Genomic DNA, 24,122 nt, shown 5'->3' on the forward strand with positions numbered 1-24,122 from the left:
AGTTGACTTACACTGGCCAAAGGAAAAATTTATCTGCCTTTGTCTCTGCCTATAGCCTGGAAGTACAATCTTCCACGTGCTGCTCTTGACAGCAGACTTGGTATTTTAATACAGGTTAAACTGCTGGTACTACTCAGCCCAGCAGTAATTTATCAGTGCTGGGATAAATGTGTAAAATGTACAAACACATCAAAATTTTTTTTGGCATTATCTGAGAATGGGATAATGCAGTTCTGATGATCCAGGAAATTCCTTTCAAGAAACTGAGCAGAGCTGCAGCTTGATAGTTCAAGAGGGAGCACGAGGAGGCTGATTTCTGAGCTCGTGTCTCCTTGCAGTGCTCGTCTGTAGTGCACAGCACAGCTTCTCCCTGAGGGGCCTGGGCTAAGTGTGCTGCTCAAAGTGGTGTGGTGACTTCAGCACGCTGTATTTGACAATATAAGTGAGCATGGGGATGTTAACACAGATTCACTATTTGCTGAATCAGAGCTAGCTCATTAGAGCAGTCTTAACAGTAGGTATCAGTCTGCCTCATTACTTTATATACAGTGTTGATATTGGGGGGATATCATCTGTGTTATTTTTTTTAAGATCGTAGATATGATAGGTTTCAAACTAATGTCTTTTATTGCAAATAATTGTGGGATTATTCTTGATATGTTTAAATCCTTGCTTTAAACTCAAACAGCAAGGAAAGATTTAACCAGAGGGAGGGACAATGGGCTGACCATAAAGAGGAGAGGTGGGCAGAAGCCTGCATGGGAAGGAAAAAAGCATGTATTTAATGTAACATATGCCCTTGTTGCTTGATGTTGTTGTTTGGATTTTTCTGCTTTGTGTTGGGGTGGGAGGGTTCCTTCTGCCAGCCTTTCCCTGTGCTGTGTTGGGTGTTGCAGGCCACGCCAGCCCTCGTTATATCCGATGTACCACCTACTGCTTCCCGCTGACCTCAGATATGGCCAAGCAGACCCGCATTCCCCTGGCAGCTGTCATCCAGCCTTTTGCTAATGTCCCACCAAATGAGGTAAGGGCTACCTGAATATCACTCCTATATGGTTTTGAATCCTAAATATTGCTGACTTGTTCTTCTCTCATCAGGTTGGGGGTGAGAGGGTTTTACCTCAGACTGTGAATTGGTAAGACAGTAGAGAGATGGCAGAAGGCTATGGGTCATGATACAATTTGAAGGGATAAAAATCTTCATTTGGAGAAAGTGCAGGAGTGATCAGTCTGTAATCTGAACCACACCTGTTTCTACAACAATCTTCAGTTTATGCCAGCTTTGTTAGTTGCTTGCTCTGCTGGAGCTCTGTAGGTGTGGGCAAAGACATTAGAAGATGAGTAGGACCTTCAACTGTATCAAATTATTTTTAAGATGTGGAGAGTTGGATTCAAAGAATGACATTTTTCCATTGAGTTCTTTGCAAAATAATTTAATTGCACAACAGAATTGCATTTTCTACTTGGATGAACTGAGTCATATAAAGAAGACGAATGTAACCAGCCATTTTTGGCACTCATTTGGATGCACTAACCTCATCAGTTCTTTTCTTACATGACCATCTCTAATGGCCTTTGGTATTCTAAACATCCCCCTAGTTCTTCTGCAAAGTATTTCTGCAGGGTGGCAGTATTCGGGGGCCTTAAGACAATTACCCAGGTTTGCTGGCACCCCCGAAGTGTTTTATCAATGCATTTCACTGCATCATCTGTGGGATCATCTTTCTTGTTCTTCAACTCCTGCCTCCTCTGTTGCACAGCTTCTAAACTCTGCAAGGTCTGCAGAATGCATTTCCTTTCCTGATTTACTTTCAGAGTGCTGTTTACTGGGAAGAAACCTGAGGGATTTCATGAAGCTGTAGTATGCGATTGCATCTTCAAAAACTCCTCACAGAACGCATGCACAGAAAAGCCTAATTAAAATTGCTAAGACCTTCAGTGCTTGGTTTTGCAGTCTTTGATTTTTCTCTAACTTCGTTTTATTACCTGTAAATTCTTAGTGATTTGGGTTTTTTTAAATATACGTCGGTAAAAGCAGATGTTGTTCTTTATCAGGATGGATAACTTCCAATCCAACAGACCTCTGTAGTTTGAATTAAGAGTATTATTTTAGCAGGGCAGTATGTAGTTATCTTCTCTGTGGTCCACAGGGAAATAGGATGTATTACTCACGGTATTGCAGATACAGAGTCTCACCATTTGTCTGCTAGACAGCAACTTTGGGTTTCATTCCAGTTCTGGAGGGGAATGTGCAGACTTGGCTTGTTGCCCTCTGCATTTTCTCCTAGATGAAACTCCTGCTGTTGCTTCTCCACCCCTTCACTTTATCAGCCAACCTTTACTCTTTACCACCCTTTATCCCAGTTTCTGTGCCCAGGTGGCACTTACCAAGTCCACTTTGGTGTTGGCTCTTCGTTTGTTCATCTTTCACTTGGAGTCTGCCTCTAGTCCTTTATGTCCCCCACTCATGGCTCCCTTGTCTCTGCATTGTGTTTGGACAGGATGAACAATGAGCTTCTAAAATCTGACTTTCTTCTGCATACATAAATTTGCAGGATGTCCAAACACTTGTGCTTGGCCAAGTTCAGGGGGGTTTTCCTGGGGTTGGCAAAAAGATGTGCTGGGTGACCCACCCGTTCTGAAGTGTCAGTACTCACAGGCTGTTGGAAAGGTCAGTGGGGCTCATTAATCTGTAAAGAGCAGTGTGTTTTTTCCCTAGCCTTTTTCTTGGAGGAGGCTAAGAAAGCTCTGAAAAATGTCTCTCAAAATTGGCAAAAGCCCAGCGTGGAAAATTTTAGTCAGAACAATTATAGCTGGGTAAAGTTATAAGAACTAAGGAGATAGCGTTAGAGTAAGAAGCGCTGGGCAGCCTTAGCTGAGGCAGTTTTTCCAAGGCTTGCCTGTGCCCTTTGTCTTCACTGCTGCTGCCAAAATAAGATCTTGCTCTTAAGTTCTTCTAATAAAAATGGTCTTCCATATGGGATTTATAACTACTTTAATTCTGAAAAGCCACTTAATTTGAAAGAACTGGGCTTTTATAGAGATAAAATACATTCAGGGGCTTACTTGTGTTTCTGAACTTCCTAGTATGGTGTGTCCTGCCTGAAACTAGTGACTGCAAGGCACAGAATATTCTTTGTTTCAGAGTATCTAGCCTGTCTTATGCATAGTACCTTTTAACAATGTCTACAGGTGATGCTCATCACATGTTACAGGGCTACAAAGTGGAAATCTGTCTGACTTCTTTATTTCTTGATAAACAGTGTATTGTACATAATCTTAAAATAATGTAGTTTTATCTTCATGCCTTTTCTTGAATAGTTTCCCTTTATTCATATTGGTTGCAGCTTCAGCAGCAGATATGTCTTTTTTTCTGCTGTTTCTGACATACTCAGTGTTGGGGTGAAATTCTCCCCCAGAGAATTTCAGTTCTGTTTCTTTTCAAAGAGGAGGAAGAAAAGCAGTGGCTGCAAGGGTTTAGTGGACCATGGGTGGGAAATGGCCACAAATGCTTTGTGCAGCTGCTGATATGGGTGGGAACAGCTGAGACACTGACCCACCTCACTTGAACTGTGAGGACTTGAGCAGGACTTCAGTAGACATAATCCATTATCATGCATATTACACACTGTGCCTTTCTGGGTTGCTAAAACCATACTGAAAAAGCTATGAACTAGTGGGGTCATTCAAGTGACAGATTTATGAGTGTTCTATAAATACAATTGATCATCACTTAGAGATGAGGATGAATTGAAAGTAGTATATAAAAAACATTTGAATTTTCAGTGGTCTGTTGCCATAGATTCATGTCTGTATGTATTTTATTTTTTCTTTATTTTTTTCTTTTTCTTTCTTTTTCTTTATTTTTTCTTTCTTTCTGTACTAAAACAGAAACAAAGGAGAAACCTTACCTTGTTCCCATTTCCTATGAGGATTGAGTTTTTGGCTTTGATGTATGTAGCATTTGTTGTGTAAATAATACCAAGAAAACTGCAGATCCATGCTATCCACTCCTATCCATGCTTTGCTTGACACTGTGTAATCTGAACTGCAGCAAAAATTTAGAAAAAAAAAAAAGAGAAATAGCTGAGTCTATTAACACTGATAAAATGAGATATGTACATGAGGGGGAGAGCACAGCAGCATTTAGCATTTTCTTCTGTCAATTAGATACTGTTTATTTGACTCTGTTCAGATTTTACTCTGAAGAATCAATAATGCTCCAGCTGATAGAGGCTGCAACACTTCCTGAAGTTTTGGAATTAATGACTGTAATGATTTATTTTTTTTTAAATAAACTGTCAATTTTATGCATAGTAACAGTAGTCAACTGGAAATTGAGCTCCGAGGATTTGCTTCCAATGCCTAAAAACATGGGAGGAGGGACATAAAAGATCCTGGGAACTTTCAAATAGAAGTTTTAGGTCTAGTAGCTCATCATTAGTTTCCTCAGAAATACACTTTCAGTTTGAAGGTCCAAACTGCAAAAGGTAGTTTGGGGTTTCAGCAAGTCCGAAAGGCAGATTTAAGCTCCTTAGTCACTGTGGGTTCTTTTCACCCTGTAATTAGGACATCGGCCAAGTGGAATGTCTGCACACAGAGACTGGTGTCCTGTCTCCAAAAGTGGAGTGTGAATATTAGCATACAAAGTGATTTGGGTTTTGGTTTGTTTTTTTTTTTTAAACTAAAATCTGAGAAAAAACTGTCAGGAGCTGAGAGATACACAAACTTTAACAGGGACGTCCAAAGAGGTGTAGACCAGATATCTCCATTTTTATTAAAGAACGGGATACAAATTATCTCTGGGAGAAAATAAGAACAGCAAGTAAATTCATTCCTCAAAGATGAGGATGTTAAATGAAAGATCTCATGCATGTTTTGAATAAGTGTAATGTTTCTGGGGAGAACCCCAAGACAAGGAGGGTTTGCCCCTGCTGAGAGATAAAATAAATTCAAAATTTCAGAAATGTAGTGGAACAAAAAGATGAAGATGCTGTTGCTTTATACCCTGCTAAAAACTCTCCTGGCAACTGAGACCCGATGGAGTAATATCGTGTCTGAGAAGTGTGACAGCATCTAGAAGTGTGGTGGACTTATTAAAATGAACTTCTTAAGTTGAGGGGACACAAGGCCAACATAAGTGAATGCAAGGGAAGACATAAAAATATTCCTGTCCAAGTAGGCTGCAGTACCAGCCTTCACATCAAGAGAGGAGAGGTCAGCTCCACAAGTTGTGGTTGCAAGAGTAAGAAAGTTCTAATGCTGCTAAGATGCAGCATTAACCTGGTAACACTGCACAATGAAAATGTGATAGAAAAGCCAGCGTCAAAATTCAGACATTAACTGAAGGAAAGGTCACAAATGAGGCTTTAATTCAGAAATGTTTAATTACTTGTGAGAGTGAATTTAAGACGTAAGTGGTGACCATGAATTGGAGATGACTGTAGGGTTGTGTTTAGATCCCAAGAACAGGTAAGCTACCAGCACTTGGCACGTCGGCACTGAGCTTCAGAAGACAAAGTGAAAGGAATTAATTCAGGAAATCCCTCAAGGTGGAAGTTAGAGGGGCAAAATCCATGGAGGGCATACAGAGTTTGCTGCAAAAAACCTGAGCCAATCTAGAAAATTCTAAACTAGTGCATATTACCCATGCACTATATATCATTGGAGACAAAGGCTGTTAAAACATTCGTGCCTTACCTCCCCTGCCCAGTGTCTTGACAGCACCAGACATTTCAGAATCTTATCTTTACCAAGTCCTTATTTATTATTTCTCAGCAATAACAGTCCATTTTCACTCTCCTGATTTGGATGATCTATGGAAAGTATTTGTTTGTTATAGATGGAGAATACACTATCATTGTTTGACAGAACTTATTTTTAGTCCACCAGTGCTTTAGCAACAGTCTATAAAAATAAACCAGCTCTCACAGTTATCATCATAGACCAAGCCCTACATGAATTTGTTTTGGAGATGTATGAATGTTTCCAGAGCCTGAATAAACCATGTGATCTTGATTTAACATTTAATACTACTTACTAAAAAAAAGTTAGTTAAAAGAGTATTTCATGTTGTAAAATCAAATATAAACAACTCCAAATAATTATCTTTAGCTTGAAATATTTAAATATCTAAACTGCCGCCTTCTTTGCTCCTTACTAGTTTTGTGTCATCATTCTCTGCCATGTTCTTTCCTATTTATTTGAATCTATTTTTTTAGAAATAGTTGTTGATGGTAATCTAATATTTCACTTTTCAGTTCATTAACTACTTCTCAGAAATGCTGTTGTTCCTGAGCTAAAAGCCATTGTACCTTTTCAGAATAGTGGACTTTGATGAGGAGCAATGCAGCTGAGCTGTTTGGAAAGCCCTGGTTTTCCCAGGGGTGATAGTATGGTTTCCTAGATAGAGTTACACGGTTAGCAGCAGCTAAAAATTGTCTGAGGTGAATAATTAGCATGTGATGCAATGTTATAAACGTCTTTTTTTGTTTCAGGAACAAAGTCAAGTGACTTGGTGAATTTTCATTTAGATCCCCCCATCTCCTTCTTTGGTTTTAACTAAGACATTCATACATTAAACAAATGTGAAGAGTTAGGGAAATCCCCACCTCCTGCAATCCACCTTGGGCTCGGGGACTGAGGTTCTGCTGTCCCTGTTCTGTAGCCAGTGAGAAGGATGAGCAGGCTGTAGCCTTGGTTTGAAGCACATGTTTATATAGACACACACATTTATTAGCAGTTATGTGCAGTTATGGTTTGAGGAGAGGGAGAAATGCTTACAAAGTGATTCCAACTAAACATTTTACTGGTTCTATTAGGAACGTGTTAAAAAGCTCACACTGGAGAACAGACCCTTGAGGTGCTTGCTGATAACATCTACCCACCATAAAAAGCCATCATTTGAATTTTACCCTTTGATTTCTGACTTTTATTTGATTATTTATTCACAGGAGGCCATTATCCTGTATAACAGGAGAGCTTAGCTAACTTAAGGGGTTTTGATGAGGAATTCTATCAAAAGACTCTTTTTTCAAAAGGATTATATCAATTTGGTCATGCTTATTGCCATGATGGCCAACTCTTGACAGAGTTCAGTAGATCTCTTCATGACATCCCTTCACAAGAGCCACATCAACTCTTCCTCTGTGTATCCTCTTTATCTGTGTGCCTTTTTATATTCTCCTCCATTGCAGTATCTACCTGTTTGCCTTCTGTGGAGGTAAGACTTGCTGGTCTGTAGCTCTGGGATCACCCAGAATTTCTTTGCAAAGTTTGTTTCCATTGCTACCTTCCTTCCTTTTGGGCACTGCAGCTAAGTTAAGCAATTGGTTTTATGTACAGCTCAGCAGTTTCACACTGAGTCTGTTTAGACAGGGATTGCACTGTTAGACAGTAAAACTGTCCATACTACCAGTAAACTTTTTTAAACTATCAAATGATGATAGTTTTAAGAAAATTTTCTGAAAAGAAGTTTCTGAAAGCGTGACTCGTGACACATCTGTCCTGCTCTCTGTATTAATTGTGTTGCATATTCTGGTCTCTGGATTGTCCAAGATCCAGCAGAGAAGGATTTTGTCCATGTCTTTGGGGCACATGGTCAAGGTCCTCTGTGCTGCTCCACGGTGAGAGTAGAAGTCCTGCACACGTGACACACCTTCATACGTGTTGCTGTATGTCGTGGTGGTAGGTGTGAGCCTAAGCACACATCTTCCAGTTACTAAAATAAAACAACTTCCAAAGCATCCTTGTTGGTGTCCTCATTTGGGAGAGAGCTGTAAGGCTTTGGGCTCATAGCTCTGAGTCAACCTGGAGTATGGAGCAGGACAGGTATTTGACAATCTCTGTTGCTCTGTTGATGCTATTTAATTTCTCCACTAGCTGGTGCCAGGTTCATGTTTGGGGGTTTTGTTTAGCTCCCCTGGGGTGCCAGACTGTCATCCATGGGATGGAGAGCCCAGAACTCTCAAGCATCTCCAGGTGCTCACCCAGAAAGTCTTATACCACCCTGAAGGCTGGTGCCTGTAAGCTTGATTTCACAATGCCTAATTTAGAGGTGCACAAATCCTGCATTAGATGAGGCTTTTTTTATGGAGTATACCTGCACTAGTCTGCATTTGGTAGTAAATAATTTGGAATTGGATTGCTTCCCCAGACTTCATCATGGAGCAGAAAGATTTTTGTTGCCCTGTTGGGCTGTAACTACTCTCTGTAACTAGAATGAACATTCAGAGCCAGGTTTAGAAATGCCTTTTGCAGTGGAGCTCTTCCTAATTGAAGTAAATTTTATGATTTACTTTTTTCTACCTTTTTGGTTTTAGTGTACATTGAAAAATAGTCTTAAAATGTACTCTCTAAAATACTTGTGCAGGATGTTGGTCCATGCACCACTGTTGGTATAGTAAGGATGTAATTCTGAAAGAGATGAGGACAGTGACTTGAAAATCAGACATTTATATAAACCTTATTCATATTGTAATCAAAGTTCCTGACTAATTTTATACAAATTTGAAATTGAGACTGGGAAATGCCTTTATAAGGATGTTGTATGGTTTGTGCTAAGTTGGATGCTGTGACTGTCCTGTGCAATTGTGGCGGAAATAAAAACTGACTAAGCAACAGTACATATAGAAGTAAAAAATAAAAAGTAACAGTTATATACACTTAGCTGGCCAACAATGCTGATAATTTATTTTGCCAACAAAGATGACACTCAAGCACAAAATTACTTTGCCTATTGCTCTCTAACTGCAAATGGCTGCTTGAATGGCATTCCCCATTCTGTATGTGCATTGTCCTCTCCAGACTGCACTCCTGAGGTGGAGTTTGTCTCATCTTAGGCACTGGCCAAAGCTGATTGTAGCAACAGCAGCAAATTAAATATTGTAAGACTGTGCAAGCTCTAACCTTAAGCTGTCAGAGATGTTACTCAGTTACCTTGGAAACTTCACAGTCAGAACACCCTCCTATTTAGGAGCGACTTTAGGGCTTCAGGAGGAAAGGTTTATATTTTGCTCTTTAAACTGGAGTTGTTACTGTGTTTTCAGTTTACACATATTTTACTTATCCATGCATGTTACTGCAAGGTTGTATTTGGATGCCACCATGTAAAGTGTGTTATTACATTACAGTTACCAGCCCATGCTTGCTAGGTAGAGGCATAGATGACCTCAGCCCTAGAGTGAGGATCAGAGCAGTGAGGATCTGCATGTCCTTAGCTCAGGTCATGGTGTAACCCCAGCAGCAGCCAAGCTCCACACAGCCACTCCCTCACTCCCCCACCAGTGGGGTCAGGGAGAGAATCCGAAGGCTGACAGCTGGAAAACCTGTGGGTTGAGATAAAGTTCAACAGGGAAAGCAAAACCCGTGCATGTCATCAAAGCGAAACAAGGAACGAATTCGCTGCTTGCCGCGGTGTTCAGGTTGCACCCACTGTACCCGCTGCTGGCAGCTGTTCAGCTGTCTCCAGGAGTGCAGGGCCCCATCATGTGTGACTGGGGAAGACAAATGCCATCATTCCAAATGCCCCCTACTTTATATCCTGAGCATGATGTCACATGGTCTGGAATGTCCCTTTGGTCAGTTGGGGTCACCTGTCCCAGCTGTGTCTCCTCTCAACCTCCCAGGCAACCCCAGTCTCCTCCCCAGTGTGGCACTATGGAAAGCAGAAAAGGCCTTGGCTCTGTGTGAGCCCTGCCCAGCAATAACAAAAGCATCTCTTTGTCATCACCCCTGTATTCAGTACAAATCTAAAACACAGCCCCACACCAGCCCCAATGAGAAAGTTAACTGTGCCCCAGCCAAAGCAGCACACCTCATAACTCAGTTCCACACTGCCCCTTACTTGGGACATTCAGCTGTAGCTCACTGTGAACAAAAGAGGGGAGGGTAGTTGCATACAAATATTCTGGATGGTTGATGGTTCTGGAGTCTACTTGAAGCATGCCAGCTACCCTAGTAGCAAAAGTATTCAGGGAAGAGAGACTCAGAGCGGGAACATCCCTATCTGATGTGGTATTTGTGAAGTAATAATTTTCTGTTGACCTTCAAAACTGTCATTGTAAAAAGGACTTGACTTTTATAAAGGGCATTAAACCCATCCCAGGTCTCCGTGCTACAGAGGTGAAGTTATTCAGTGCTGCTTTTTGTTCACATCACAAAAGGTCTCCTTGTGCTTTCCAAGTACTCCTGTGGCAATTGGCTCTAGTTGGCTTGGGAATGCAGCAGGGCACTTTAACTATGCCCAGTTCTTTCTGATTTCAGTGAAAATAAATTAATTAGCCTTAGAGGCATGTTTACTAATAAACAGTGTCCAAGAAAGCCTGCAGATAAACAGAACTATTTTATCCATCTCCAATTAAAACACTCCTAAATGTTTCTGTGCTTTTTTTTCTAATTCAAGTTTCTTTCTTTAGTATATTTAGCTGTGCAAAAATAGGAGCAAGACAGTTGCTGTTGTGAAAATTCTGAGGGATGCAAACATGAGTAGACAGTTTAAAAAGTCAGAGTAATGCCTCAAAAGAGAAACAGCTCTAGGTTTTCGAGAAGGAGGGAGACCCTGCACTCATTAGACTTTCATACATGATCCCTAAGTCAGCAATTGCTTTTCTCTCCTATGAAAAATATTATATATTATGTATTTGTGCACACATCTGTCTAGCCACCTATATATGTGTATGCATAAAAAGGAAAAAACCCAAATATTTGATCTCTAAAGTTGATAAAGCCCCAGCAGATGAGAATGGACCTGCAATCCAAAGTGGGATTTTGTTTTTGTTCTTGCTAGAAAGCTGTGAATAACATTGATAATGTTCTTCTGATTTAGAACTTCTTCTCTGAGAAGTGTTGCTTCTGAGGTCACTACACTACATTTGAATTTATACATAAATATTTGTTCTCTAAGCCCCACACTGCATATTCCATGAGTGCTCTTTGGAGTGTTACTTTATTGCCTGTCCTAAGGATGTTCTAGAGCATGTTAGAAATGGTCACAGCTTTGTTTGCATTAGGTGCTGCTTGGCCTTCTAAAACAGAATGGATATCCCAATGTGCCCATTATCTTTGTATGGTACAGGCTGTGCCTGTCTTATAAACTGTGCTGTCAGGTTTATAATTTTCTTAGCATTCTTAAAAAATTCATGAGAGGATAAACTTACCTTGATATGACAATACAGTAAGGGACTGGGCCTGTCATGAAGTCAGTAGTAATAGTATTTTGTGCCCAAATTCAGTCTGCTATTTTGAAGATCCTCTGGAGTTGTCCTCCAGTGATTTGCAAAAAATATAAATGATGCCAGCATGAGGTGTCTTTTAGAGTTCTGTTTGCTTCTGTAAAACGAGCCAGACGGAGAACAAACCACTGAAGAAGAAACTTCTGATTTTAATGTGAAAGTCCTGTGATCAGGGGAGCCTGGACTGCCTCCCTGCTAATTATTCCTTACCATTTCTGTAGGGAAGCTTTCTAAAACTTGCCTGCCTTATTTTGCAATGGTTTTACAACCAGTGTGAGAATCTTGCCTGAAAATCTCAAACAAGGGCTGCGGTGCTGGAACATCTGTGACACTGATACGTGGGAAGTGGAGCTGTGGATCGGCTCAGGCGTGAACCTCAGTCCTCCCCTGTGATTTAACATGTGCTTATCACCCTCAGGGCTGGAGGGAGACAACATGGGAGTGACAGCGCTGTCCTGGGGGAGTTTGGTCTGCCTCTGAGACCTTCCCTTGTTCTCCTCCTGTGTCTCTGCCTCTGCACCAGCTCCTCTCTTGCTGGGGTGAACGTACCCTGGCTGAGGCAGGTCTTGCCTGAGATCTGATTGTTTAAGTGCTAACAGTTTGGAAGTCTGTTGTTCAGCACCATTTCTTGATTATCCAATTTCACGCTCCTGCTTGTATCACCAGTTAATCCTGGCTGCTGGCCTTCACTTGAGATACAGCATGTCCTACATCCAAGTAACAGTCAGCACTACAGAGCTGAGAGGTGCTGGAGAGCTCTGACTTGTTAACACTTGGTATTCCTGCTCTGGGATCATGACCAGCAGAACTTGTGGTGCCTCTCTCAAGCATTGAGTGAACTTTTTCATTTTTCCACCCCCCCCTTCTGTCACCCATATGATATGGAAATTCTGGGGAACTAGCTAATTTTAGTATTTCTTTATATCAAATTTTTATCATTATTACATGCATTTTCCCCCATCCTCAAACTTTTAAAAATCCTCCTTCTTATGTTGAATAGAGTAGCTTGGATTTGCACTCTTCGCACTGCCAACTCTATTCAATTAATTGCAATATTCCTCTTAAAAAGGGAATGCTGAGTAAGGATTTCAAGGATACTCTGAGGTATGATCCACTGAAATCAGTAACTAGTTTTCTGTTTATTTTACTACACCCTGGATCATATCCCATGTGCAGTGTCCACTTGCAATTCCCCTGTCCTGCCATGGTTTGTTTTGCAATGCTGTGTGTGCAGGTCAGTGTTCAGCCTGGATCTGGAGAGGTTTTGAGCAAGCAGATTTGAACACGCTTTGTGCATTTTTATGTGATCTGTAAAAACCAGGATAGAGCCAAGAGATCCTGCATCATGTGGCTGATGCTTTAGCCATGCTGCAGTCTTGCAAGCAAACAGGGAAATATAGATGGAAGAGGACTGTGTTATGGAAAGTACTTGAACCTGCTGTGAACCTTCCAGAGGAGATAGTCCAAATTGGCTCGAGTCATCAGCTGAGGAGGCTGATCGTGTTCAACATCTGAAAAACAGGAATAGGCAAACAATTTCTGCCTTTGGAGGGAATGGCTTCTGATAAAAGACAGTGGGAATATCACAAAAGGAAATGCTTTCTTGACATTTTAATGCGAATCAGTAAAACAAGTCAAAACCAAGGGATTATTTGTAGACTGGTTAATCTTTCTCGAAAGCAATCTATGATGATAGAATAAAAGAAAACAAACCCCTTCAACAGTGCTAGGAAACAGAGACACTTTGGTTCATGACCTAGTTTCTTTCCAAAAACATCAGTGTTACATTTCAAAATTCTCTTTGATTATTCAGATGAGTTTTTCCTCAGCTTTTTACTGTACTAATTAAACACAACAGAGTTGTTTCCCTCTGAGATAATTTGCATTTGAAAAGACAACTTGTCTCATGTAACATGCAATGTTACATAGCATAGAGTGATGCTCCATGTTTTCCAGTGGTAATACTCTTCAAAGCTTATGGAGCTGTTGGCAAGTTCCTCTTCTGGGCATGAGTAAAGGTGTTGTAGGGACACCGATCTAACTGTTTTGTTCTCTGATAAATGGCTCATTTTCTTCAGTATTTGCATGTGCCTTTCTTGTTCTCCACAGGATCTCTGTCTTAGGATTTTTCTCTTTAGAATGCCTTTCCAGAGATGTGCCATGATGATCTTGAGCTTCATCACAGTCCTTTACTCCTACACTTAAAATTTCCAGCTGTGGCCCCGGTGATACTTTGCAGGCATCACAGGAAACCCTCAGGAGTGTGTCAGGACTTCATTTTTATAGCAAGCAATAGTAATTCAGCTTTCTCAGACTTGGAAGTGCAGGTTACAGTCCCTTTGGAAGTTTTTATGGATGTGTTTCATCTTGGAGCTGTGCCATCAAAGTCTATCTATTGCTTTGTGATACTGTTCTGACTTCTGAAAGTTCTTGCTGAAATATTTCCAAAATAAAACTCCTGCTATCGCAGCTCTATTTGGGGTTAAGTTATGGTTTATCAGATCAACTTTCAGGGGTTGTGCTTCAGGGGGGCCTCAAGGTTCCATGGAAGAAAAAGTTTGTGCAGGTCTCTTACAGCATTTTCCATCTCTGCTGCCCAATCCTCCTTTGCTAACCTAAAATGACAGTGTTCTGCCTCCCAGCACAGCTGACTCGTTGTGCCTCTCTACTCTCCCAGTTTACAAACCAGGAATCCCTTTTGTGTGTCCTGTTCAGATTTAGCCTAGCAACTATTTGTTTAGTCACTGGTTTTGAGAAATACTTACATTTAACAGTGCTGGAATGCCAACAATCAATACCCAAGTGTTCCTTTTTGTGAGGTCCATGTCTGCTCTCTCTTTGGTGGTCAAAGGTTTGTGAAGAGATGAGAGGGAAGAGAAGTCCACATGTCCGGCAAATGTCCGAATAGTTGTGGTAGAGATCTCACTTGATTCACTTATCAGTGGTAGAGATGTAAGAGAGGAAAGAAAATGCTGATACTTTACAGGTAGAAAGGGAAAACCCCCAGGACTATTGCATTTGCTTAAAAAAACAAAACCAACCGAAAACAAAATGAAAAAAAGTATTTTTTAATTTTCTCTCATTCCCCTGCTCCCGTGATTTTGCTGCTGACTTCCATGGCACCATAAAGAGATCCCTCTGCTTTTTCTTCTGGTGTACAGTGACATCTACAGAGTGGAACACAGCAAACAACACTTTCCCATTTAGTGCCACGTCTCTTTTTTGACTGTTTTGCTTTTATGTATCATTACTTTAAACTCATGATTTTTTGCATTTTAATGCATGTACACTATTACTTGTCTTTGTACATTCCCACAGAAACCTACCCTTTTTTTTCTTTTACCCTGACAGAAATGACTTTGACGTTTGGAAATGCAGCTTACACACCCAAGCACAAATTCCTTTCTCTTGATGGGCAAACTGTCTGGTTCTACAGTGAAATGCACTGAAAGATTTCACCTTTTTTGAAATAAGTTTTCTTTCACAACTGTGTTGTTTTCATCAAGAAGTGGGTTTTTGGTGCTTTTGGTCAGTGCTTATTCTGAAATTATCACAGATAGCTTTATCATTAGATGTGTTCATTACTGAGGTAATGACTTACATGATTTGAAGAAAATACTAAGATGTAAATTCCATTTAATTAATTAATAAATCAATAAGGGTACACATAGAGCTTTTTTGCAGACTTTTTCTTTGTTAGACAGAATCCTTAATTCTGTCTCATACATTTTTGCTTGGTTTACTTTGTGAGTTTATTTTTTTCCCCTTATTTTTTTTGTCTTTAAGAGGTAATTTATTAGGTATGTGTAAGAATATAGACACCTGGACTCTGAACTTCATGGCACTTATTTTTTTATTGTTTTTGTTCATGCTTTTTCTGTAAAGGTCTTAATTGTGGTATTTCAAAATATAAACATTTGGGGGTAATTTTTCTTAGCTCTTGGATAACGTTAAATGTATCAAACTAAGGTTTAAAATTACTGAATCAACGTATATAAATATATCAGAAGTTGGTTTTGTCTTGGTTTTTTCCCCTACCAGGTCATATACACTAATAATATTAACTGCAAACCAGATCCAGGTCTCATTAAACTAATACAGCAGAATGCTAATCAGAAAATTGCCAAGTAATGAACAAACCCCAGAACTTTTAAACCTTATTAAGCGATTGTAGCTGATGAGCAGGGTTTGTAGCCAAGGCTTTCATGTCTGAAAAACGACCCTGAGAGTTTGCCAGCTGGCATTATGGGTTAATTTGGGGCAAACTCAATTTTCATAGAGGAAAGAACACAGTAAAATAATATCTCAGTGGAGCAGGAGGGAGCACTTAGAACCCATGTAGTAAAAATGCACTCGTATGTAGAAAATCCTTGGCAAAATCCATTAAACCCTTTGGAGAAATAAATGAGTAAAATAGTCCCTGTAAAGTATAAACAAACTATAGAATCTATGTAAGTAGTTAATGCTAGAAGACAGGAGTGATTTTCTAGGTGTCCAAAGACTCTTTTGCCCCAATAATGTAATAATGTGTGTAAGATAATGCGTGTGATAGATGAAATATATCCATTCCTCAAGAAGAGACAGAATAATTTAAAAAGTGCTAGTGTGATGTTTTAGCATTAAAAGGCATTGTCAGCACTTTTTTTTCTTCTAGGGGTCTGTTCTGTGTCCATACTCTGGACATTTCTTATGCTTATGTTCAGAGATTTTTAGTTGGGATTGAAAGGAGTAAGAAAAAGAAAGAAAAATAAAAACCGTAGAGTTTCACAAATAATGGAGCAAACTTCCATTTTTGTAGTGGCTTCAAGTCTGACTTTTCTAACATTAAGAATAATCACAGGAATCTTTCAATTGCTGCATCTGGAAAATGTCTTCCATTAGCTGTGGGTTTTGGCAGAGGCTCTAAGCAAGCGTGGTCAGTGTAATTAAACTGCCAAGTGCTTGAGGTGCTGGACTTGTTTGCTGTATGTATTTGCCTTCAATAAATATTAGTATTTCTCCTAAGTCTCCTGCTCCAGCTGTGCCCCTGACATCATTTAAACATGAGTGTAGCATGTGACATGACAGCAGGGGGGCAGCATTTAGGACAAAATATGAGCAGGTTCCATAGCAAATACCCATTTGCAAGAGATTTGCAGTAGATCTCTTCTGACAGAGAAGGCAAAAAGACCTGACTCCAACAGATTTCTCTTAGTGAGCTGTAAAAATTACCCTTTACTGGAAAAAAATCAACCTGGAGCCCTAAACTTTCAATGCTTTCAAAACTTTGTAGGCTTTTGGTCTGAATCCTTCTCTTTTTTTGATAAATATCAGAATACGGCCTGTGAACTTGTAAATTTAGCCCCTGGGGAGATCCCTGGGGTTGAGCCAACCCTACCACAGATTTTGGGTGAACGCTGAATGATGAATGAACTCTTAAGCAACGATCTCCAACAAGAGTTAAATCTGACTTAACCCTTTCTAGCTCAATTTGATTTCAAGTTTCTATTGCTCTCTCTGTACCTCTTCATGTAGACACCCCTTTATCTTGTCAACCACGGGGAGACTGGACCGATCCGATGCAACCGGTGCAAAGCTTACATGTGTCCCTTCATGCAGTTCATTGAAGGTGGGAGAAGATACCAGTGTGGATTTTGTAACTGTATAAATGATGGTAAGTGGTAAGTGGTATTTCTCTGACCCGTGATTCATGTGAATTCCATAACACTATAAAGAAACTGTATCGCTACAATGATTTTCTTCACTTGCTGACTTGCTGAGAAAATAGTTTAGGGAGAGGCAGTAACTGGGCTTATTTCACAAATGAAAAAAAATTACTTCCCAAGAATAATACAGAATAAAGAATAAAACATTTGTTCAGTCTGATTTAAAAAAAAAATGTATGGAAAATAATGCTGACTCATGAAACTCAGTCTGGTATGATCAAAACTTTATTTTAAAATTTTACATCAGCCCGGGATACAAAGCTGCTTGTGTTAACTGAAAGCAACTTCTGTGTGGAAAAAATTCATTTCTTTAGGAAATGTACATGTCCAGCAAGAAGCAGATATGTAGAACCATGTTAGCCTTGTCCTGTCCATGACTGTGGTTGCAATGGTTAACTAAGCCATTAATCTTACTGTGACAAGTGTTGGTGTTCACAGAAGATACCATGCCATATTTGTTCAAGTGTGCTGCATGTGACTCATAACTGTTCTTGTGCTCTTGGCTAAATCCCAAATCTTTGCCAGAACTAGCCTTTCTAGACATTAGTATCAAGTTGGATTTGCCCAGCTGGATCACAGGGGGATAGTGCTTTCCCTAATACAGTCATCTTTTCAACTGTGAAACGTGAACCTCCACAGACTCGCTCCAACCGCTTCTCTGCCTCGAGCTCTGATGTTTGTGCAAGCGTAGCAGATAATAAATTTCATAGTTTGTTAACTCTCATAAAGGGAAATATAAATGCACTGGGAACACTTTAAGAAAGACATTTATGTTGCAGTGTCATTTTAAATCATGCTTTGTATTACTACAGTGTCTTTTATCCAAGTCAGAAAGCGCTTATTAAAAAAAAAAAAAAACTTTGACGAGGACTAAAAATGGCCAAGAAACAAGGTTGATATTCTCCTCACACACTTGCACTTTTACAGGCAAAAATGTGAAAAATAAGCATTCTGAATATGTATTCATTGAGGAACAAGGAGCTAAACCCCAGAGGTGACTCTTCCCCGAAGTGACTCTAAGCCTTAGACTGGCTCTGTTAAATTGTTGATGGCAAACCCACTTGATTTCCTACTTTTTACCTGTACCTGCAGAAGGTTCCCAATATAATGGACCTGATGCTCTCGTACACTAGGCCAGGGCTGTGAACCTTGTAGTGCTATTTCCAGTGCAGTGGTATTTTTGGATAAAGCAGGACAGGCTTTAGGAAAAATTTTATTGCTGTCCCTCTGCAGAGCTCTGGCTGTGGTGAATTGAATTAATCTGAGGCTAGACTGTATCTGCTAACAAAATAGTCACTGTTAAGTCTGTATCCTGTGGGAAACAGGCTCCTGCCAGTGGGAATGACCTGGGTCAGTTTTACTGAAGAAGTGTTTAAACTCTTCCTTTGATCAGAAAAAGAGGAGCCTACATTAGTACATCACATCTGCTGAAAGAATTTGTTGTGTTGTTCCCCCCTCCTTTCCAAATTGTAAATGTTTTTTCCCTGGTTCTTTTGTTGGCTTGTAGTCCCTTCGTTCTTCTTTCAACACCTGGACCACATGGGCCGACGGATAGACCACTATGAAAGGCCTGAGCTGTCCCTGGGATCTTATGAATATGTTGCTACTTTGGACTATTGCAGAGTGAGTATTTCCAGAATGCAAACCAATGTTATGTCAAGGCAAACAAGCTCCTTTAAATACTTACAGTTGAGTAAAGGCACTTGTAAGGTGAGCATCAGAGTCCAGGAACGTTCTAGAAAATGTAGATGCACGTGGAGAATGTAATGTTTTGTTCTTTTGTGCTGCAGAGTGGGAGACAAACAAGTAATAACAACAAACAGCACAGCAAAGCCATGGATCCACCAGTATTTAATGGGGCATTCATTTGGTACTAGCTGGTGTGTTGCATTGTTTAGGGGATATATTTGAGGTTCTGATGAATTGTTGCATTTTAGATGTATGTCTTCTATGGATTCTGAAGACAGGCACACACATAAATTGCCTTCCCAATATTGAAAACCTTAGTAAGGGAATTTGACCTTGTCATCTTTTCCCGGCAAGAGTAGTTTTGGTGTTCTTACCAGTAAGTTACAATGGAATGAGTTCTCTCTCCTAATATTGATTCACTGAAGGACTCAATCCAAAGCCCACTCAAGTCTCTGTAAATATTTGTAGTTGGTTTTATTAGAGAACTGAATTTGATAGTTCTGGGATCATAAATTACTTAAATTTTTCAAACTTTAGCTCAGTTTACAAAACTGCAAGTGTGATTTCATCTGACCACAGCACGGACATATTTTTCTGTTCTTGCTGAAATCAGGCAGAATTTTCTCCCTGGGAGTGGAGTTGAGGTCATGGTAAGGTTAGGAAAGGCAACTGGGCCCTACAAAGTCTTGAAGTAGCTACCAGTAACTTCCTCAGACCATCAGGTTATTGCTGGTATGAAGAAAATGGACAGGTTTAATTCTACTTTTTGACTAGGGCACTGCTCCAAATCCAGTGAAATCCCTGAGATAACCTATAAAGATTTGATTGAAACCTGGGTTAAACCACAGAACAGAAGAGAATTGTGGTGGTGAGGTATTACAGAAACACAGTGGGGGATGCTCAGTGTGCATCCAGTGTAGCTCCATCAAATTCTGAAACCTCTTGTGTGCTGAACGGCTCTGTGCCATTTCCACCCTTCTTTTTCTCTGCCAGCTTGTTGCAAAGACCCATCCATGGACTTACTGGAATGTTACAAAAATGAAATCTCCTATGGAATTAACAGTTACACTGGAAATGCCAAGTCATTAAATGTTACAGAAGTTAACATTATTTTATAATTCACTTTTCATTTGGCTCCGAGTTGTAGAGGTTTAAATATTTTATAAATCCAGTTCAAGACCAGAACTGAGAAGTCATTTCCTTTTGTGCTTATCAAATGACAAGGATGAACAGCCACAAAAAATGTTAACAAATCCCAGCTGGTTTGCATTATTGCACTCCTGCTTAGTGGATGTGCCGAGAGCACGAGCCCTTGTTTCTACCATATATTTGTCAGAAATTAGGCAGAGATTCTTTATGAATGGTGATCTGATACAAGAGTTTACAAGCAATGTTTGGTGCAGTTTCTGAAACTTTAGGATTCAAGTAAGCAGAACAGCTTTGAAAAATACTGCTTGGTTTCAGTTCACAGGAATTAATCCTGATTTACACGAGTCAAATGAGTGCAATCAAGGGTATAATGTTTAGTTTTGTTTAAAGTGTGCCAGGGACTAAGGATAAGTCATAATTCAAGGGTTAGATGAATTTTTCTTAGATGGAGTTTTCTGAGGTTTACTTTAACAAGTATAATTTGCTTAAGTAGTCAGAACTCTGTATGAAGGCAATGAAACCATATAATGAAAAAGCTGTTCTGACTTTGACACCAAGAAATGAGCACTGCCCTCATAATGGGAATTAGGAAAACTCATTTTAGGGACTGTGATGATCACTTTATATGATCTTCCTAGGTACATCTCTAAGCACTCCTTTTTTTCTTTTAAAACAAAAACCCCTTCCTCTTACTCTTTCTTCCTTACAGAAACCTGTGTCAGTACTGTGTGCATGATTTGTGTGCCCCTTACACTGTGGATAAGAGGAACTCCCAAAGGAATCCATACCAGCCCCAGCCCCATGCTGCTGTGTGTGCAGCAGTTACATACATGGAATGTTCCACTCCCATGCTTTGATTGTCTTACAGAAATCAGCTTATTCCTGAAGGTACACTTTGCTGTCCAGAGTGAGTTGGAGTGTGAGACAGCAAGGCAGAGACAGGAGGCAGACAATCACCACTGAGTGCTGCAGAGAACTGAGATGTTTTAATTCTGGTTCAGTACCTAAGTTGTACTTTCTGTTTCCAGATTGGTTAGAAATCCCTTAAACAGCTGTTAGAGGAAAAATGCTAAGAAAAGCTGAATTTCAGCATTAACAAAATTATATTCCATCTTGCTATAGGGAATGCAAGACCAGATGGGTTTGCCAAAAGGCAGATTTGTTTAAACACTTGAATTCCATCAGAAAATGTTTGTGTCGCATCTTATCTAATAAGCTGTTATCCTTTAGATATTTTGTTCCATTAGGATGCTGTTTTCCAATGACAATGTTTTATTCCAGGGCTGGACTTTACCCAATTCGTGTCAGCTTTCTGCAATAGTCCCTAGTTATGATTCACAGCGTTTTCCAAACAACACTCTATTTACATTGCTTTTTATGGTACCACCTGTACAATTTTCCTCATAACAAGACACTGTCTAATTTTCCCTGTGAATGTTTTTTTTTGTGTAGGACAAGAAGCCTCCAAATCCACCAGCTTATATCTTCATGATTGATGTATCCTACAGAAACATAAAGAGTGGCCTAGTTAAACTCATATGTGATGAACTAAAGACTCTGCTAGATAAACTTCCAAGGTAAAGAAACAGAAGTGTGCTTTGTTTAACTCACTACACTGCACTTCTCATGAAGCAGCTCTGCATGTTGAAAGGCAAAACCAAGCTATAGAAAATGTCAGAATTTACAGTACAGGCATTTTTGGGGTGATAGTGACAAAATGTTAGTTTTTAGCACTGCTGGCAGTTCTTAGACCTGGATGTCTGGGTTTACTGTATGAACAGGAAGACTCTGCCATACCAACTGCACGTGTAGCTTGCATTCTTTTCCTTTCTTGCAGTGAACTCTAGTGGTGTTTTCAGCTCAGTCACAGCTCATAGTTTCAACTTTACTTGCTGTAGTTGTGTTTACTGCAATGCTGCTTTTCTCATTAAATTAAACAGGGAAATACCCAAACCAGAGTACTCGAGAGTGGCCACTCTTTTAGAACCATAGTGTTGGTGCCTTGTATCTTTAGCTCTTACAGTTAATAAGCAAAACATTTAAAGCATCTTGCTGCACTGTGAGACTTTCTTGTCCTGGTTTGTACCTGAGAGGAGAACAACTCTTGGCAGCAAACATCTTATGAAATACAGCACATGTGCTTTATGAGCATGAAACACACATGTAGCAGTCTTGCTGCTGATCAGTATTATTGACAGGATATTATTTTAGTGCAGTGTAGTATGGATTTTAGTATACAGATATACTTTTCAATAAAGATTAAACAGTGATGACACACGTAGTGAAATGAGAGCAGTGAAAGACTCAAAAGTGATGTAGACAAGGTGTTTCTTGTCTGCATATAAAAAAGAACTTCCATAAAGAAAATATATTCGAAGTGCCAGTACTTGCAGAGGGAGAACACACTTAAGAAATGGAGAGAGCAGTGTGAGGAAGGGTGTGAGATAAGATCCTTGGGATAATCTGGGATATGCAATTCCAGTCCAGGGCAGGGGGGTTTGTTTGTCAGATGCCCATATAAGGCCATCCTCAAGTACTTTTTCATTGAAGATTACACTGGAGACACAAGTATTTGGTATTATCCTGAACATCTCAGAGCTTTCCATCACGATCAGTTATGACTGAAGATAATAAGAGGCTTGAGTGGAGTAACAAAAAGCAGCTGGCAGTTTACAAACACCTAGGCTTGAATAGGGAAAGTTGAGGAAGAATGAAAGCAAGTGTATCTACATCACAAAAGAGAAACATTTACCCTTCTCTTCACTGTCACTGCAGAGATCTGCTGCCAAAGTTTTCATGCCCATTGAAAAAAGCAATTAAAAAAAAAAAGAAAGCCAGGCCCTTTAGTTTCCCTAGACTTGTCTGTTGTCCCCAACAATATTAATTTAAAAAAGACCAACATAAGGCATTCCACCAAAATTTGTGATAAGACTTTGTGCTGAGGCACAAAGGTCACTGTGTTCATTCAAAGTTCATTTTCTGTTGCTGGACAAATACACCTGCAAAAATACTCTGCTCTTACCACATGAGGGAAAAGCCTTGTGCAGGGAGTTCACCCTGTGCTTGTATCTTTAAGAGGAAGGACTTGGGATAGTGAAGTGATCTGTGTCACAAAAAGGTCTTGCTTGCTCAAATTTTAGAGCAGACGTGTTCAAAATGTGTTCCAAGCCAGAACACAAGAGAAATCGAGAGAAATGTGTTTATAGAAATTGTGCTTATGAGCTCAGAAAATCACCATAATGAGTTGTGCAACTATGATTTTAAGGTGCATGACTAAAACAACATTTGAATGCTTTTCTGTAATATGATTCCTTGTCAGACTTTAAAAAGAACTAAATGCTGTGTGAGCTCCACAGGCAGTTGTCTGCTGATCTTTAAATGGTGATAGATCTTGGATGAAGCGCGGCAGTGCAGACATGGGTAAGAGCAGTATCTGGAAAAAAGGTCCCAAACACCTGCTGTGTAACACCTTTGGGACTAGGATGATGTGGATGCTTCTCTTTGAAGAAGGAGAGTGCTGTATGTATAGAAATGTAATAGTACTTTGTCCTCCTCAAGCTCTGGGATGCTCCCCACCAATCACGTTACTAAGAAGGCAGTGCCTGAGTGCTGAGAATGATTCAGAATTTACATCCAGAAGTGATGCATCTGTTTGAGTTACTGTATCTTGGAGGAATTACTTAAAATGCTTCTTTATGCAGTGTGCTCAATAGAGAATATTGATTCATTTTGGGTCAGAGTAGCCCCTTTCTCACCCAACTGTGTTCCCATAAAATGCAAATGGAGATTAACATTCTAGACTGATGGCAGAGGTGGTTTGTAGAAGAGTAAAATTATTTCTCTGCCAAGGGCAAAGTTTTAGATAAGGCTGTGAAACTGCCAGTGGAGGTTTTTGTGGTAAAGGGTTTGGTTTTTGCAAGAGGAACCCTGCTACAAAAAGGTGCTGTTTTATTAGTAATTGAGACCAGTTTTTGACAAGGATTGCCTTTTAATGAATGCTCACTGAAGTTAGGACTGCAAACCTGGTTAAGGGCTAACTGGGACTTACTGGTGGTGCTGCTACTGATGGCAGAACGGGCTGGTGCTCTCAGGAGTCATCTCCACCAAACCACCCACCAAAGTCACCAGATATTATTCAGGCCTGGTTCTGCTCTGATTGGGCATCAAGCATTAGTGGCACTGAACTACAATGTATCCTAAATAAAGACTGTTTTCTCATCATATCTTGTAACTAATTGTCCTCTTTTTTCCATGTTTTGATGACAACATGGTTTATTCTTTATCTTAGGGACTTTTAACTGTTTGAGCAGGATGCACCCTTGATATAAATATATATTTTTTAAAAAAT

General features: G+C 39.9%; 1 protein-coding gene across 1 annotated transcript in view; it reads left to right on the forward strand.

Annotated features, from left to right (window-relative positions):
- Positions 1-24,122, forward strand: part of SEC24D (SEC24 homolog D, COPII coat complex component) — a 48,034-nt gene that overhangs the window by 12,188 nt on the left and 11,724 nt on the right. Inside the window, exons 8-11 of the mRNA XM_008928852.4 lie at positions 897-1,024; positions 16,746-16,884; positions 18,444-18,559; positions 21,227-21,351. Of these exons, the coding sequence (XP_008927100.2) occupies positions 897-1,024; positions 16,746-16,884; positions 18,444-18,559; positions 21,227-21,351 (508 nt within the window). The remainder of the gene's footprint in view (positions 1-896; positions 1,025-16,745; positions 16,885-18,443; positions 18,560-21,226; positions 21,352-24,122) is intronic.

Source organism: Manacus vitellinus, unplaced genomic scaffold (assembly GCF_001715985.3).
Source record: "Manacus vitellinus isolate BGI_N305 unplaced genomic scaffold, ASM171598v3 scaffold_69_pilon, whole genome shotgun sequence".
Taxonomy (NCBI): Eukaryota; Metazoa; Chordata; class Aves; order Passeriformes; family Pipridae; genus Manacus; species Manacus vitellinus.